At 38.0% G+C, this 16,835-nt stretch overlaps 2 protein-coding genes across 3 annotated transcripts; both read right to left on the bottom strand.

The window, feature by feature from the left end:
* Nucleotides 1–734: 734 nt before the first annotated feature.
* Nucleotides 735–9,071, bottom strand: bbs7 (Bardet-Biedl syndrome 7). Of its 2 annotated transcripts, none has more exons than XM_059346179.1 (19): nucleotides 8,600–9,071; nucleotides 8,368–8,433; nucleotides 6,540–6,602; nucleotides 6,252–6,427; nucleotides 5,970–6,156; nucleotides 5,798–5,870; nucleotides 5,588–5,695; nucleotides 5,340–5,470; nucleotides 4,574–4,658; nucleotides 4,304–4,406; nucleotides 4,013–4,205; nucleotides 3,820–3,894; nucleotides 3,663–3,731; nucleotides 3,290–3,429; nucleotides 2,809–2,973; nucleotides 2,520–2,629; nucleotides 2,286–2,389; nucleotides 1,351–1,474; nucleotides 735–1,256 (listed from the first exon to the last, which is right to left on the bottom strand). In XM_059346179.1, the coding sequence occupies exons 1-19, from the start codon at nucleotides 8,633–8,635 to the stop codon at nucleotides 1,123–1,125; spliced, it is 2,142 nt and encodes a 713-aa protein (XP_059202162.1). In that variant the 5' UTR covers nucleotides 8,636–9,071; the 3' UTR covers nucleotides 735–1,122. The 2 variants fall into 2 exon arrangements, with proteins under 2 accessions (XP_059202162.1, XP_059202163.1); XM_059346180.1 differs by having other exon boundaries at nucleotides 3,663–3,728.
* Nucleotides 9,072–10,462: 1,391 nt separating this feature from the next.
* tmem33 (transmembrane protein 33) lies at nucleotides 10,463–16,466 on the bottom strand. The gene is made up of 8 exons (XM_059346950.1): nucleotides 16,380–16,466; nucleotides 14,815–14,882; nucleotides 14,199–14,293; nucleotides 13,903–14,090; nucleotides 13,654–13,721; nucleotides 13,216–13,349; nucleotides 12,539–12,622; nucleotides 10,463–11,572 (listed from the first exon to the last, which is right to left on the bottom strand). The coding sequence occupies exons 2-8, from the start codon at nucleotides 14,860–14,862 to the stop codon at nucleotides 11,443–11,445; spliced, it is 747 nt and encodes a 248-aa protein (XP_059202933.1). The 5' UTR covers nucleotides 14,863–14,882; nucleotides 16,380–16,466; the 3' UTR covers nucleotides 10,463–11,442.
* Between the last annotated feature and the right edge of the window lie 369 nt (nucleotides 16,467–16,835).

Here is a 16,835-nt window from a genome sequence, read left to right as displayed (position 1 = left end):
AAAAAGAACAATATTTCAAAATATAGTGAAGAAGTATAAAGTAGCATCAGATGTCAATACCAGAGGAAAGAAAAATACTACCTAAGTACATTACTTGTGTATTTGTACTTAGACGTGTACAAACACATGCTGTATTGTACTTTAATTTGCTCCTTCCACAGGTTATTTGACACAGCAACACTATACAATGTAAATAATTTTGGATATTTGGTTGTTGTTTTTTTGACTCATGATGAATGAGTCACCCACATTTTGATCTTCTGCTGGGGTGGAAGAACATTTCAAGATCCTTTACTTCCTTTACTTGAGTAAATGAAGCAGAATCACAATATAGAAGTAAAAGTCGGGTATTCAAAATGTTGCTTAAAGATACAGAAGTGTTATCAGCCAAATGCATTTAAAGTGCTCTTTATGCAGCAAAATGGTGTTAGATATTATTGTATATTATAAGTATTATGGATGCATTTATAGATTTAGAATGCATTTTTTTAACCACTTTGTATACTCTTAGGTGGTAAACACGGCATCATACAGTATTTCATAAACTAAAACAACAGCTGTCAAATAGAGCAAGATGTGCAATATATTTTCCCTGCATATAGTGAAGTGGGAATATAAGGCAACAAGAAATGGAAATACTAAAATTAAATACTTGCCTTCAGAATTTAAGTTATTGAAGTATTTCTTCACATTGCATCAGTCCATTGAGTGATAAATCTTGCCATGGAAACAAATACAATACTCCAAATTTTATTTAAAGAGTTAAAACTCATAGTGCTATGATAATCATGATACAAAAACATACATTGTGTGCTTTTAACTAGCTTATATATTCTCATCTAAAGCTCAGGAATAAAAAGAGGAAACTAAATTATCCCAGTAACGTTGTCATGGTTTATTAATCACCACCCTTGTTTTCAGATGCTATCAAAATATATTATAAATATTTAAATATTGTACACCATAATGAGGACAAACAGTATCTAAATGACAACATGACAACATGACATTGACACTTCTAGTAGCTACCATTAAACAAAACGTTTGTATTTACAATACAAAAATAGCACAAGTAAAGACGCTGGAAGACGAATAAATAAATAGCCTCTGATCTACGAAACATCATGCCTCACTGAAGAAGTCTAACAGAGAATTTAAATCATAGTTATCGAGTATCTCCAGCAGAGATGACACCTTTGTTTTCACATTCTGGCCTTTGAACTTGAATTTGTCGATGAAGAGGTCTGTGATCATTCCTGAAAGAAAGAAAATAATATATAAGTCAATATAAAAATAAAATACAAGGTGGGAGGTATGGAAAATCAGTTAATTTAAAGTTTTATGCTGCACCATAAAGCCTCTCGAGGTGCGCTGGCTGCTTCTTGTACTCGTCGAGGAGATTAGCGGACTCATCCAGGATGTTTCGATACTCTGGGATGAGGAAGTCAGCGTTCCCCTCATGAACTTGAAGCTCCTGCAAAACACAGAAATCAGAGAGGAAGTGGAGTGGAGTAAGTGATGAATGCAGGAATTTCCCAAAAGCCTATCAACAACCCTGAAAGAACAGATGAGAACTTGCAGCTTTTAACGAAAGGTGGGTTTGTTGACATACACAGTGAATACATTGAAACAGAGATGATTCATCTTTAGCTTCAATTATGTAAGACATTTCCTGTAAAACAGCACATTTAAAGATATTGTTCAGATTACGGTGGGGTTTGGTGAGGCAGGCAGGTTTAGCAATGTATTGCTGTGGATGGGGGCAGCAGCATACATATTTTAGTTATCTAAAAAAAATCATTATGAGTTTAAGTGTATACTGCATATAGAATGCTTTCGCTGTTTTACCTTGCAGTCAGACTGCCCTTTCTGACAGAGAGACTTCTGCTCTCTTCAAAGCCTCCAAACCACAAAACCAACACAGAAGTTGTTGGTCTACCACAGTCTTGATTAGTTTGTTTGTGTGTGTGGCTTTGGTGTTTTAGAAGGTGAGCAAAGTCTCACAACAACATAAACAAACTAACCAACCGATTGAGGCAGGTGGAGACCAGCAACTCCTGTGTTTTGAGAGGTAAAAAAACTGTTTTTGTCAAAGGAGTCTGTTGACTTTAAAGAGAGCACAGATAATGGTTTTGGTCCGCCGATACCCCAAACTGGGGATGTGCTGACCACCATCTATTGTAGATAATACACTGACTATGGAGAAGTACCTCTTACAAACTCACTTAAAAAAAACAAATGAAAGAAAAAAAACCCTCCAAACTACCCTTTTAACCAATGCTTACTTTAAGAGCATCAATAAGCTGAACTTTTCTCGCCAACAACAACTGGTACTCCAGCTTTGGATGTATCATCTTTAGGGTGTGGCTCACTGAGTCATCACTGATGTCTGGAAGATAAACAAAGAAAACAAAAACGGTTACACAAAAAAATGTTAGAGGATTTAATTTGCAAGAGATTGTTCCCCGGACACTGAAAATTAATAATAATAATAATAATAATAATAATAATACACCTACCATATGAAATGTTCAGGTTGATTTTCCTCTTGGTAGCTTCTTTAGAGAGAACATCACTCAGTATGGAGATTGTAGAGATGTTGTCTGATCTGAAGTGACCCTCCCCTTTGCTATATTTACAAATACAGTAAAACCAGTTAGATTCAAATTATAACACAAAATCCCACAGGAATTTGTAAATGTAAACATTTCTAGGGGCATCGAACAGGATACAAAATGTTACAAGTCCTTGTCAGGTATCTCTATATGCAATCTGAGAAGAGCCTTTCTACTGTGTGATAGTATTTACCAGTAGGTGGCTTCAAGCTGCGTCCCAAGGAAAGTATTGTGAAAATAGAAAGTGATGCTCTCTCCTGCTGGTGTTTTCTCAGGCACCTCTGGTAAACAGAAGACCACCCAGGAGTGGATCTCAGCAAAACTGAATTGTCCCACCAGACTGAGCCTGTTCATGGGCCTGTATGACAGGCAGAGAGATGGATTTAAAGATATTTCATAAGGTCAAAATCATGAGTAAACAACTGATAGAGGACGTAGATGTCCCATGATCTCGTTTTTATAGTAAATAATTAAAAACCCACAGTTCTCAGCATGTAATTGGCTGTATTTAGTTAGAATACCTAAAAAGACAATAAATTTCCTTTTATATTTAGCTTCATCCATTCTGAGCAAACTCATCCACAGAAACACTGGTATAAGGACTGCAGAAACATAAAGAATATTCTTAATCTTTTTGAAATCGCATTTTCAGGTTTCTTAGTCAAAGCCTTTACCTGTCTTGGTCTATGCTGTGTGTCCGCTGGTGGAGGGACAGAGGTTTGATCTGGTACTGGCGGACCTGGCATGTCTTGGGTTGCAGTCTGGGGGTAATGTAAGCCTGCAGGGTCCCATACTGTCCCTCGATGGATCTCACCTAGGACAGTTGTTATGGATGAAATACTATTTTTCTGCAGTGCGTCATCCAAAAGTTTAAGCAAATGCAGTGGGAAAGTTTCTACTTTGTGTAAAGTGACCAAGAGCACAAGATGCACCTGTGTACTCTCTGTGACTCATTATTACACAAAGGAGGGCCCATTATGGTATTGCAGCTTTTCATGAAAGGAGTAGGAGTAACAAAATGTCAAAGAGCTTTGATGCATTTGCTACCTTGAGCTCGAGTCTGGTGGTGTTAGCCTGACATCTGTACGTTGCCAGGAGGAAGTTCCCATTAGGCTGCTGGAAATAGAACAAGAGTGTCAGACCTTTTGGGAGCAGCAGCAGCACATTCATGAGCTTTTATGTAAAGTATGTTTACACAGCTCACCTCTGAATCACATTCACTGAAACTGACAACAGCAGAGTTCTTATCCACATCCAGCAGGTCTATTGGGACATCACTCTGCAAAGGAGATTCATCATGTTTATGTCTCCAACAGGGGACCAAGAGCAGGATTTATTATCAGGGGAGTCTATAGGCAGCAGAGGTTGCAACCACTGGGATTTAATAATGAGCAGACCTGGAGCAGCAGATTGTCGATGGCAGTCTGCACCTCCAGAGTGAGGCTGTAGCTGGCATCGTCCTGGCAGAGAGTGAACTTGTCATTGACGCTGAAGATGGGCACAGCGGAGACAGCTGTGCTCGACTGAGAGGTCTGCTGGTACTGCTCACGGCCATGCAGGACTTTGACCTGCAGCTGCTCCAGCTCCGCCCTGCAAGGTAACAATATGATTTGTCATTCCTAAACCATTAATAGTATGTTTAACACATTAAAGACACAAGAACATTCAGATTTTTTTTTGCTGAGTACCTGAGTGCTTCTACTTTGGACTGGATCTCCTTACTCATTCTGACCTCATCTCCAGGGCCAGCCTCAGCCTTCTGTGGCTCAGTGGTCAAACCAGTCACCCATCCTGAAAGGGATAGTGACAGAAAGCAGAATATTTGGTAAATGTCAGACATGTCAGTGTTTTAAGGAACACATATGAAAGTTTGATGTGCAGAAAACTGATTCAGTTTCTTCCCTGAGACAAATTCTGGGAACACTAAGTGCACAATTTAATACATTTTTTTATCTAACCAGTATAAGTAGCAGTCAAGATTTCATCATAAGACTCCTTCCCCACACAGCCACCCTGGATGGAAGTCACACTCTCTGACAACACCTGGAAAGGCAGGAAATGTTGACCATCAATGACCAGTATTAAAACAAATTATAAAACATGACTAATACTATTTATTCCTGAGCTATTGTTTCTTTAGAATTGTAAAAGGGGCTTGAATAGATCTGGGTATGAAAAAGAAACTGACAGACACATACAAGTTCATTTTTTCTAAAAAAAAAATGAAACTGTATGAATGCAGCATGACAGTGAAAACAAAATACAACAATTATCTTTATTGTCTAACAGTGTAGATTTGTCTTTGGCTCACCAAACACAACAAACATAAAAAGCAGACAAGGCCATACAACACATGGATTTATGTCAATGACTTAAATCTCATCTGTCACTTTGTTGATTAAAAAATATTAATTGCACTTGGAATGAAGTGACTTTTTGAATACATTTTAGTTGCCGCTCTATACTGCCCACTGGAGCTCAAAAGCTCAAACTGGCTGAAGTGAGGATGGGATCTATCTGTCTGGATACCCCTCACTTTCTTCTTAGTCTTTTCTATGAAAAGTTAAGTCAAGAGCTTTTGGGGTTTGCCAACTGTTTTGCTTGCCATTAAGACAGCACTAGAAGGTTCACCATAGTCTGCTGTTAAACAGTATAACATATTAAAAAATACAAATTGGAGGGAATAAATTGAAACAAGAAGAGTTGTGCTCGGCATAAACTCACATGCTCAAAGCGTAATGTGGGCTCACTGCCACTGTCGAAGCCATAGACCTCAACCGTCCCGTCATCCCGGCCCACCAGGATGTCGTTCACTCCGTCTCCCATGATGTCATAAGTGTCGATGCAAAGAATTCCTGATTGGAGACAGGAAAGGAAAAATCTAAGACTTTAGAGCAATCTCATATATGAGTGACTTGTATTCAGCTTGCTAAAATGTATGAAACCTCGTTGTGGTCTTGTTAAAAACATACCTCCCTTCTTTTTCTCATTATTGATCTCCCATTTGGTCGCAGCTGAAACCTCACCAATATTGACCAATCCTATTTTGCCATCTGTAGTTCCATAGAGGATTTCCTCTCCTGTAGAGAAATCATTGACTTTATGTTAGATCTGTTCTGAATGAAGCAGTCCTTTTTTGTTTTATTGCCCTAGTATACAGCCCATGAGGGAGGTCAACTTGCCTCCATCTCTATTGTACAATTCCAACACTGATGGAGGGCCAGGGACTTCAATGTCATAGGCAAGCTCGGATCCCTGCAGATAAAACACACAGAATAACTCTTCTCATCTAATTGCTAAGTTTCAACAATTTACTGCATCAAAATGAAAACAGCAGATATAATCTTAGTCTACCTGCAGGACTCGGAGAACCCGATCTTGACAGGCCAACACCGGGACTTGGCGAGCCAGGTTTTCTGAGGACAAGCATGTGATATCATTGATTTTGTCCCCAGAGAGGTAGTAGTCCTGGTCCTTGCAGTCACAGTAGTGGTTGTAGATGTAACTCGCACACACAAAAAGGTCAGCGCCTGAGACATGCCTGGAGAAGAGATAACCAACACTGCTCAGTACAGTAAAACCACACAGTTGTGTTATTCCAGCAGTGCAAGAAAAGAGGGGAGAAGTGGTACCTACATGGCGTTAATGCTCTCTGTAAGGTTGGCTTCAAAGGTGAGGAACTGTTTGCCTTTCTTGGTGAACCCTCTGACCTGAGAACCAGAACAAACAAAGATCTTCTCCTGTGGAGTTCCCGCAGCTCCTCCAAGGTCCATTCTGGTTATTTTCTGCCCTGGGAGTGTTTTAAAAACGGGCTGAAACAGAGGAGTCACATTTCTTTCCATTAGAAACTGAAATTCAACACAATAAAGATTAAACTGATTCAACTCATGATAACGACAGAAAAATCTTAACCAGGACACTCACCACTGCTTCTCCTTTCTTCATCCCAAAACATGTGAGTATGCCATCATGATCAGCAACAGCAACCTGAAAAAAAGAGGCAATAATCATGAAGCTGCTGTATGAAACAATTTAATTACAGCTAAAAAATCTGAAACAAGGTTCCCACACCTTTTCCAAAGTCAAATTCAAGTACCTTTCTAAGCTTTTCAAGCAACTTACATTTTAGTTTAACGTAGTACATATAATTTATGTAGTATACTGATCATATCACTTCTTTAGCACATTAAATTAGATGTTATTGTGCTAGAAACAACTAAAACTATGTTTTGTGACAGCATTCTACAGAACGGTGACAAATTAAAACACAAAGTCTTTCAAAACATGTTACATGTCATTTAGCAGACGCTTTTGTCCAAAGCAACTTACAATAAGTGCATTCAACCTGATGGTACTAGACATAGACCATAAGAATCAAGTAAGTACATAACTTCAAGAGCTAACTGTCATTGCTAAAGGAGTGCTATATGTTAAAGAAGAAGAGAAAAGGATAAGGATATGTTACCTGTTTGTAATTAGACTTGGCATTGTATATGACTTATATTTCAAGCAATTTCAAACACTTCAATATTTAAAACCTAAGCACCTCTCAAACCTTGAAGATACCACATTAATTCAAGTATTTAGGGATTTTTCAACACCCATAGGACCCTGTCTCATCAGATTCACAGTGGTGGAAAGTAACTAAGTTAATTTAATCAAGGGCTGTACAGTACAAGTTTGAGGTACTTTGGCAAAAAAATTTCCTTTTTAAACCAGGTTTAATTACTTAGAAGTTTAAGATTACCATTGGAAATTTAAACAACATAATCTACACAGCACCATGTTAAGTAATAGATAAATTACATATATAACTAAATTAAAATTATGTCTACCTCTACCAGATAGAACATGAAAACAATGAACACATCCATGCATCCATAATCATAAAATATAGATATTATATATATTGTTCTAGATCTGGACATTCTCAATAATGGGTACTTTTGAATCGGAATATAGGGATCTGATAAAAGCCTTCAGTGACTATCTCCTACTGAACACCTCAAAGACTAAGGAAATGATCGTAGATTCCCACAGGCACAAACCCCCCTTCAGCCAGTGAATACCCATGGGGTGGATATCGAGGTAGTGACAAGTTATAAGTATCTAGGTGTATACCTGGATAAAAAGTTGGACCGGTCCCTAAACACTGACACTCTCTACAAAAAGAGGCAGAGTTTTCTCTTTTTCTTAAGGAAGCTCAGATCTCTGGACATCTGTAGTAAGGGTTATATGCTGCAGATGTTTTATCAGTCTGTGGTGGTAGTGTGTTGTTTTATGCTGCAGTCTGCTGGGGAGGCAGCATCAGACAGAGATGCAAGGCAGTTGGACATGCTGGTCAAAAGAGCTGGTTCTGTGGTTGGAGCCAGGTTGGACACACTGGAGGAGGTGGTGGAGAGATGCACTGTCAAGATGTTGGAGTCCATCTTGAAATACCCGGATCATCCGCTACACAAAACCTTTAAGGACCAAAAAAACAGCAGCGGACGGCTCCTCTCTCTCCGTTGCAGGACGGAGAGATACAAAAGATCCTTCGCTCCTACAGCCATCAGGCTGTATAATTCTTCAAGAGATTCTACCAGACTAACTGAATTTCCCCTCAGGGATAAATAAAATAATTTTGATTTTGACACTTTTATTTAGTAGCTCTAATTGTAGGTCTTTTACTTGTAATTGAGTACTTCTACAGTGTGGCATGGCCACTTTTCCTAAATAAAAGAGTAGTTCTAACAACACTGCAGATGAATACCTTTTGGGTTGCCTTTTTTCCCAATGCTGGAAGCAGTCTCATAGTTTTCTGGGATGTCACTCCAACCTGTGTGGACAAAGCAGAGATAATTGTGTGAGAAAACCAGACTTAAATAGAGTTTTAAAATAAAAGTTACTTGAGGGTAAAACCTTGAATCAACATTAAGTGTTCAATCACGATAATATATATTTAAAGAAAAGAGCAAAAATAAAAAGGCTAAACTAGGTGTTACCTGAATATAATCAACTCGATTCAGGTGAAGCTCCATCTTCTTTCTTCACTTGCTTCAATCTTATATTAGAGCAAAAGAGTCGATCTTCCAGGTAGACTATCCAGTCAAACAACTACGGGAATCATTAGATTCAGTCCACCTTATACCATTCATAACTCGTCGGTTAAATTCACATCCGAATAAAAAAGACGATAATAACGGTGGAGAGACTTGGATTATCTAAAGCAAAGAGATTAGCTCGACGTGCTAACGTTAGCTAGCAAGCTAATTGGCTAACGCGATTTCGCACGCCAACTGTCTCCGTTAATCTTTAACACATCCTAACAAGCGACTTAAAAACAAATGAAGCAGGTCGCCGTCTGCATATGTTGTAAATATGAGTTCGAACTTGTTTTAACGCGAATATCAGTAAGTTAAAGCAGAAACATTCTTTCAAACACTTAGACCAGACCAGATAAACGCAGTGTCTGTTGCCAGTGGTAACGCTTCGCCGTCAACAACCTGCAATAACATTGGATGACACATAATGTCAGAAATTGAAGCTGTGTCCTGATTGGTTGCCTCGCAGACATACCGTTTTAGCACCGAGGCTGTGTACCCCTTATGGCCACTTTATTAGGTACACCTGTACAATTTAGAGTAATTTAATACCACAGTTCCCAACGAATTCTACTTGTACGAGGTTTATAATATTCAGTTGTTGGTATGATATTGTAAAATGTGTACCTTTGTACTGCAAGACTACATTATATTAAGTTAATGTGAACCCCACCAACCCGGCGGTTTTGAAAAGCATGATTTCTTTAAACGATCGACAAAAACACATTGTTTATCGTGGAAAGAAACTGTATAAACAGGCATTATCATTGGAATTGTGACGAGAGTCCTATCATAGGTTACAGAAGTTTTAGTCAGTAAAAGTAGGCTAACCAAAACAAAGCTTAAAATTGTGAGATGTCAAAATCACTTTATTAATCATTAATATTGTTAAAAAGCCGTTTTGAATAATTTGATCCTGTTAAAAACATTAAATGCAGTGCTCCTCAGCGACACTGTGAAGCCATGAATGATTCTGCTGAGATGAACGGTCACGTGGCAAATATTCACTAAAAATCAGATAACTGCAGCCTGTTTATACAGAGCAGGAAAGGTTGTAAGCAGAGGCTGTAAAAATGCAAATAGTTCAATTTGTATAGCAATTTAGAGACCCATTTAAAAAAAATGTATTCATGACACTTGTGTGCAGTTAGAAAAGGGCTATTTATATAAATTCAATTTTATTGTAATAAAACAAATGATTTATGACAAATTAAACTTCCTTTTTTTCTTGAAAAAAAGAACATCTGTCTCATTATAACTGCTATACTTCACAAAAGACTTTTGAGTTTTGTCCACTTCTAGCCAATATTGTACTGATTCCATAGAGGTGTAGGACTTGTCTATCCACAGTGAGCAAAAATAATGCCTTAGGGTTATGAGACATTATTTTTTGTCCTCTCTACTTACATACATGAGGGGGGTCCAGTGCAACACCAGCACTTTCCATGAACTGATTGTTTAAACAAATTTATACCTGTTTGACAGTGGCAGAAAGCCTTAATAATATGGCCCTCATAAAATCACTTTATGGCCGTTGTAAATTGTACAGGTGTACCAAATAAAGTGGTTACTACTGTGGGTGTATAGTTTACTTACCTACTGCAAGTTTTGATGTGTTCCACACTACACTAGAATACCATTAAAATACAAAATGCATTTCAGATCCATGGATGGCAAAATATGCATCATTAGTTTAAGATGGACTGATTATGAGGGCAAGATTAACTGGTAATTAAAACAAATTGTAAGCACAAACCACATTACTATTCTTTAATATTTTATTGGTTTAATTAAGAGATCATTTATTCTTGTCATAAAAATGTGGTTTGTCTGTAAGCAAAGAAACACATTTAACATGGCAGAAAAAAAAATCAGAGCATGCGTTAAGCAAAAACAGAACTACAAAGCAACAAATAAATGAAGCGAAATTCAAAACAGCTTTCAGACTGAGAAACAAGGTGAGAATGCATTCAAAACATGACAGGCATCGTGCAACTCATTTCAAATATGAATCCTACGGCAAAATGTCTGGTACCTTCAAATATTCTAAAAAATACAGCAGATATCTTGTTTCTCAAGTCAACACCCATTTTGACATCAGCTCTTACCTACATAGATTTTTAAAGTTGTTAAAAGAGTGAGTGATGGCAATGATAGAATACATTTAAAATCAGGCATTTAGACAAATCAGACCATCAGATGTTTTGCACAGAAATTGGACCACGGAGAAGCTGCAAACAAACCCCAATCCTCCATCCATCCAAGCACAACTTGATCATTAAAAAAAGGAATATATTTTCAATAATGTATAAGCACATTTTAATTTAAGTTACTAATCTCAGAATGTTAATATTTCATCATAGAATAAGTGATTTTCATGAATAAATAAGGACACAAAGGGAAAAAAAATAATAACAGCCAGTACATGCAGGTCACAGCTGATGTCTGCTGTGCTGCATTCAGTGAACGTAACAAAATGAGGGGTGTCCACCGCTTGAATGAGGTCACATTTAGAAGATGGGAACTAGAAGAAACATCGCCATGAGACTTCAGTGCATTACTGGCTGCTCTTCAACTGCACTCAAATATACAGAGAAGTTGGAGCACAGGCTATAAAGTTGACATTCAGAAAAACAGTTCCTTCCTTCTGTTGATGGCAATGTCTGTCCTCATCAGAGTTTAAGTCACATCCTAAACGGTGGGAAAACAAACCATTAAGAAAACAAAACTTTTATAGTGTGTAATCAGACCCCCGTGGGGGCGAGGCGGCTGATGAAGGCGATACTGCTGAGGCACATCTTCCTGAAGAAGGCGGGGCAGGCGGGCTTCATGATGAAGTGCTCCAGAAGAATTCGCAGCTCTGTGAACAAGGTGCTGCGGTGGAAACAGATTAGGTTATTATTAAATTTACATCATTTTAAGCTTTTACATTTCTGAATAGTAGACCAGCAGATTATATTCTACTGAAATTAACAAGTTCAGCACATTTATTCATTTCTAATCAAATTACTGGGCACAAGAACTTTCTGAAATGAAACAGTTAGACATTTCTCTCATTCAGTGGACAGCTAATCACTTGGCAGCCTGAGCATGGCAGAGAGACAGCTGGGGGAAAACAGCAGGATATTTACATCATACTTGCCAAATTAAGGACTTATTTCATTCAAACCAGAGGTGATGGTTGTTGGAAAAGAGGGGTTTGAAAGTTATTAAATTGTATTTTCTGTTTAAGATAAAACGGGTAGAAGATTTTTTCCTTTCTTCACAAGAGCTTGTGTAATGTAGCTCTCAATCCATCTCCAAGCAATGGGGTAGGGTTTTACACAGAAACACAAATACTGTCATATACCGTATACCTCTGTGAAATGTCAGAAAGGTGTGAAAAAAGCTGATTCGGCCTGAGCCTACTACATTAGTATGTTTCAGCACACATACATAACCATGTAGCAGAGCCTGAAAAATAGACAGAGCACTCTACACTCTTGTGTACAAGCAATCTGTGACAACACTTTAAACAAATCTCCGTAATTTCTTCCCCCCCAAATTTATTTTTTGGCCGACACCACAATACTGTATCTCACAGCTCATGTTTGCCAATAATATCAGTCGAGCTAAAAAATAAGTCCCTATGTATGCAAGGTATATACATTTTAATGGCTCCAAACATGCAATATTAATTAATGTTTTCGTTTTATTTTAGTTTGAAATAAAATAATCTTCTGTGTCGAATGATGAGTATCTAAGACAAGCAGAAGCGTAAAATTGAGATACCTGTGCTTTGCGTCAATATTGTTATTATATGTTGTTGTTGTGATTATATGATATTATTCCACATCTTACCGGCAGTATGGGTTTCTTCTGGATGTGTAGCGGAGGGTGAGGAATCGGTAATAAATGAAAGGCAGCAACAAGCTCCCCTGGCCACTGTGAGAAAGACAAAGCGAATACTGACATTACAAAATTGTAGATTGTTTCACATTTCTATCATAAACTATATATTAATAGAAATTGTATATCATCAAGCAGATTGAATACTTGTATAAACAAATGTAGTTAAATACAATGAATATCTGGTCTCTTTTTACCACTGCAGGCTGCCCTGAAATTTGCATATGAAAAAAAGTGAGTCACACATGCAGTGATAGCGGAGAGACAATTTAAAGAAAATTATTTATGTGGTAAATGTAGCAGCTGTGCAGGAATGCAATCCGTGCACTTCTCAATAAAAATCAAGAGGCCAATAATAGCGTGACCATATTGGCATTTGACAACACAGAAAACCAGTCTGTTTAGCTGCTCACAATCTCTACCAATTATTTTGGGCAGCGCAAGAGTGATAAACACACATAAGTCACACAAGCAATAACCAGTTTAATAACACAAGCATTACTTCCATCATAGTGCCATTGGTAGATAAGGTATGATATTCCAAAGGAATAGATAAAATATGACAGTAAGGATCTGCATCGTCTCTCCACAATAAAAACACAAAAATACACTTTTACATGTGCACTTACCTGAAGAGCATAAAAACTGTGGCTGGCATCAAGAAGATCTCATTGCAGGCGATAAACTTCAGGATGTTCTGCTGATTGGCTGTAAGTTTGTCCAGGATGTTTCTGATAAACATCAAGCTGCTGGGGCCCACAGACTGTCAGAAGAAATTGAAACATCATTAGCTGACAACAAAGCTGTAGTAAGTCAAAGTTTACAATGAGGCACCAAGTTAAAATGAAATACTGACAACATTATAGCATTTTCAATCTGATTCTTTATCAGATTTTATGGTTGAATTTAGGGCTCTGGGAAATGACTCGTAAATTGAGTAGATAATTAAAAAAACATTTGGCTGGTGGTGATTTTCCACCTGGGGGTTAAACATTGTTCAGCGAATGGCTACAGTGTAAACTAACAGCATTAAAAGTCACAGCAGGTGGCTGCTGCCTTATACTCACATCAAGGACTTTCTTTGTGTAGGTAGTTGCATGAAGCAAAGAGAAGAGGAAGACTGGGAAGATGCTCACTGGACACAAGTGTTAAGGATCAATAGAAAAAGCCATCGAATAAAGTCATTTCGCGCAATTACTTCACCAAATGTACAGAGTGCATCCATGTTACGAAACAGATGCATGCTTTTCGAATTTCAACCAGATATACAGCGCTATACATGAGACTTGTCCCTGTATTTGGAGGTGAAAGGATACTTGTGATGGGGTAGGAGTTGACCAGGATGAGTGAGTAAAGCAGGTAATGGCAGCTATCCTCCTGAAGAGCCTGGGCCAGGAAAGCTCTGCTCAGCTGAAAGCGTGGAAGCCTTTGATGCAAGCGAAGGGCACTGGTGAGGGCGTTCGCTAACAAGGCTCGCTGATAGAAGTTAGCTGCTGCATAGGGTCTGAAATACACAAGCAGTCACAAATATTCTGACACCTATTCATGCTGGGAGTAAGAAATGGGTGAAAGCAGTGTGTTGACGATGTGCACTGTCAGTGAGTGTACTCACCCTAGAATTGGTAGAATAAACATTACAGAGCAGTAGACTGTGAAGAGTCGTGAAAGCCACATTGCAGTTTCCAGTTTGTTACTCATTAAAAATTGCTGTGGAAGAAAGAAAAAAAAAAAATACATTCAAAAGTTTTGGACACATAAAAGTTGAAGAATAAAAATCCAGTATACTCGTAGATATAACATCTTAGGTGAAGGGTGTAGCAGTGTTAACTTTTCCATACTTTGAAGCAAAGTGCTGGGACACTGCTATGACAGGATGGGCCTTTTGTTTTCTCATGTTTACTGACAACGGATTTGCTGAAATGCTAAGACCTTCCCTAATGCTCTCTAATCGGTCAGCATAAACCAGCCAGACAAAATAAATAAAAAATCCAATTCAAGACACACCTGCTCTTATACAATAGCACCTCTGTGGAAACCTCTGTATTCAGGGGTTTGGGGTTATTTTCTGAGGAAACTATCAGAGCCAAGAAGACATTATGCAAATGTTTGTGTAGACTGAGTAGTACTCATTTTAATAAGCATCTTTGTAAGTAGACTCAGTAGTGTTCACCTTACAAAGTGAGAAAGAGTTGGAAGGTGTAAGTGTGTGGATCAAACAGTTAACTTACCACAGGCCCTAGCTGGGGAGGAGGACTTTGCTGGTTTGTATCAGCCATCTTTGGGAGTGTGTGTTGCTCTGATGGAAACAAAGTTACATCATGAAGCAATACTGACGAGTTACACCAACAGGAGTCACAAATAACTACTTACAAACTTTCCCAAGGGCTGCAAGTAATGACTGTTTAATGATTAATGTTTTATTTATAGATTAGTCAGCTGAATATATTTTGTCAGGGAATATTTAAAATCATAACTGGAATGAAAGGTTTGGATTTGTTTCACTTCTACTTTAGCTCCACTACATTTCAGAGGAAAATATTGTACTTTTTATTCCACTACAGTTTTCTAACAGCATTATTAGCAAATACTTAATGTATTAAGGATATTTTTAACAGTTCAACAGTTTCTAAAATGTAATGCTTTGTTAAAAAAAGAAAAAGTTACTATCGGTAACCACCAGAGATTTCGGTACAGACGAAAATAACTGTTGATTGTCTATTTTGATAATTGTTTACTTAATTTTTACCTAAAGATTTAATTGGAAGATTTCTGCTTTTTCATTCTATAAACTACATTTATTTGAATGAAGTACAGGTTAGGACTGCTCGTTGGACAAAAATAAATATTATGACGGTGTCACTTCGGGCTTTGGTAATTTGTGATGACATTTCTATCAGTTTTTTAGAATCATACCAAATAAAAAGCGGATTACTGAAATATGTCATAATGAAATAATCATTAATTGAGTCCACCTCAGCTAACTACAATAGTAAAGCCCTTTCTTTACACTAAAGCGTGAGTAGTAATCTAAATATATTATAAAGCAGTTTACCAGACTTTTACTTGTAAAGCTTAAAGTACATTATTCAGACAATACTCGTTTTTAAGGTGTGGCATTACATTTTTTACTGAAGTTACATGTTTAATGCAGGACTTTCACTTGTTTACAGTGTTATAATCGAGCAGGACAACACAGGGCTGTGTGTATATTGAATACTTCCTCCACCACCGGTTTAGCTTTAGCTACTTCAGCTAACTCAGCCATGGTTAACCAAAAAGACGGCGGCTTTGTGAGTGAAACCTTTCATCTCAATAAAACTAAATCTTCACGGCAAATTAACTAATGAATTAACCCGTTGTCTTTCATTTGCTAAAACAAAAGTGAAAGATGTAACGCTAGCTCGTTTACACAAACGTTAGCACATGTAGCATACGCTAGCTGGGGTACGAAATGACTGTTTTATTTCACGGACTACCAATGCAAACTGAAACCACCTACGCTTTATTATTGATACAAGTGGATCATTACGGACAAAGGTCTGGAAATAACCAGTAGAGACTACTGTTGGTGTTTTATTAATGCTAACGTGATGCTAGCGTTAGCAGCAGGTGGCTCGAGAATATTCTGTTACCATCGTTACTAGCATGTGAGGCTAAACCCTCCGCTATTGGTAGCTAGCCCGCTAGCTCCTGAATTATACATCAGCTAAACATCAGCTGTTTAGAGAAGCTAGTACAGAACGATTACTCTTGTTTTATAGTATATATAGCAGTGATAAATCACACAGCTTACCAGTGTTACAGCGTCGAATAGCTACGTTTCATGCAAACTGACAGGCTGCTGAAGTAAATGATCAGCTGACCTTCGACAGGGAAAGTAACTCGCGAGATTTGACAGCGAGAGTTTCTTCGATCATATGCAACACTGTCACTTAGTGGTTAGACGATGAACTGCAAGAAACCCTGATCATTGTTTTACTGCTCTGTGTTTTAGTTTCAAGTTTCTGTAATTTGTCATAAACACAATATTTATTAAACTTTATTTTTAAGTTCTCAGACGACACTGCCATCCTGAGCCTGCAGCACCAAACACACTGCCCCTTCATCAAATTTTACAGAAGTAGGCTACAGAGCTTTGTTCAGTGGTGTGATGAAAACCACCTCACAATAAACATCCAAAAGACAGACGAGATGGTGCTGGACCCTAAAGCCATAGGGGACCATACTCCACTGTGCATCCATTGGGGAA

The sequence above is a fragment of the Centropristis striata genome, chromosome 12 (genome assembly GCF_030273125.1).
Source record: "Centropristis striata isolate RG_2023a ecotype Rhode Island chromosome 12, C.striata_1.0, whole genome shotgun sequence".
NCBI classification, from domain to species: domain Eukaryota; kingdom Metazoa; phylum Chordata; class Actinopteri; order Perciformes; family Serranidae; genus Centropristis; species Centropristis striata.
The sequence above is the reverse complement of the archived record's forward strand: the minus strand, read 5'-3'. Positions and strand labels throughout refer to the sequence as shown.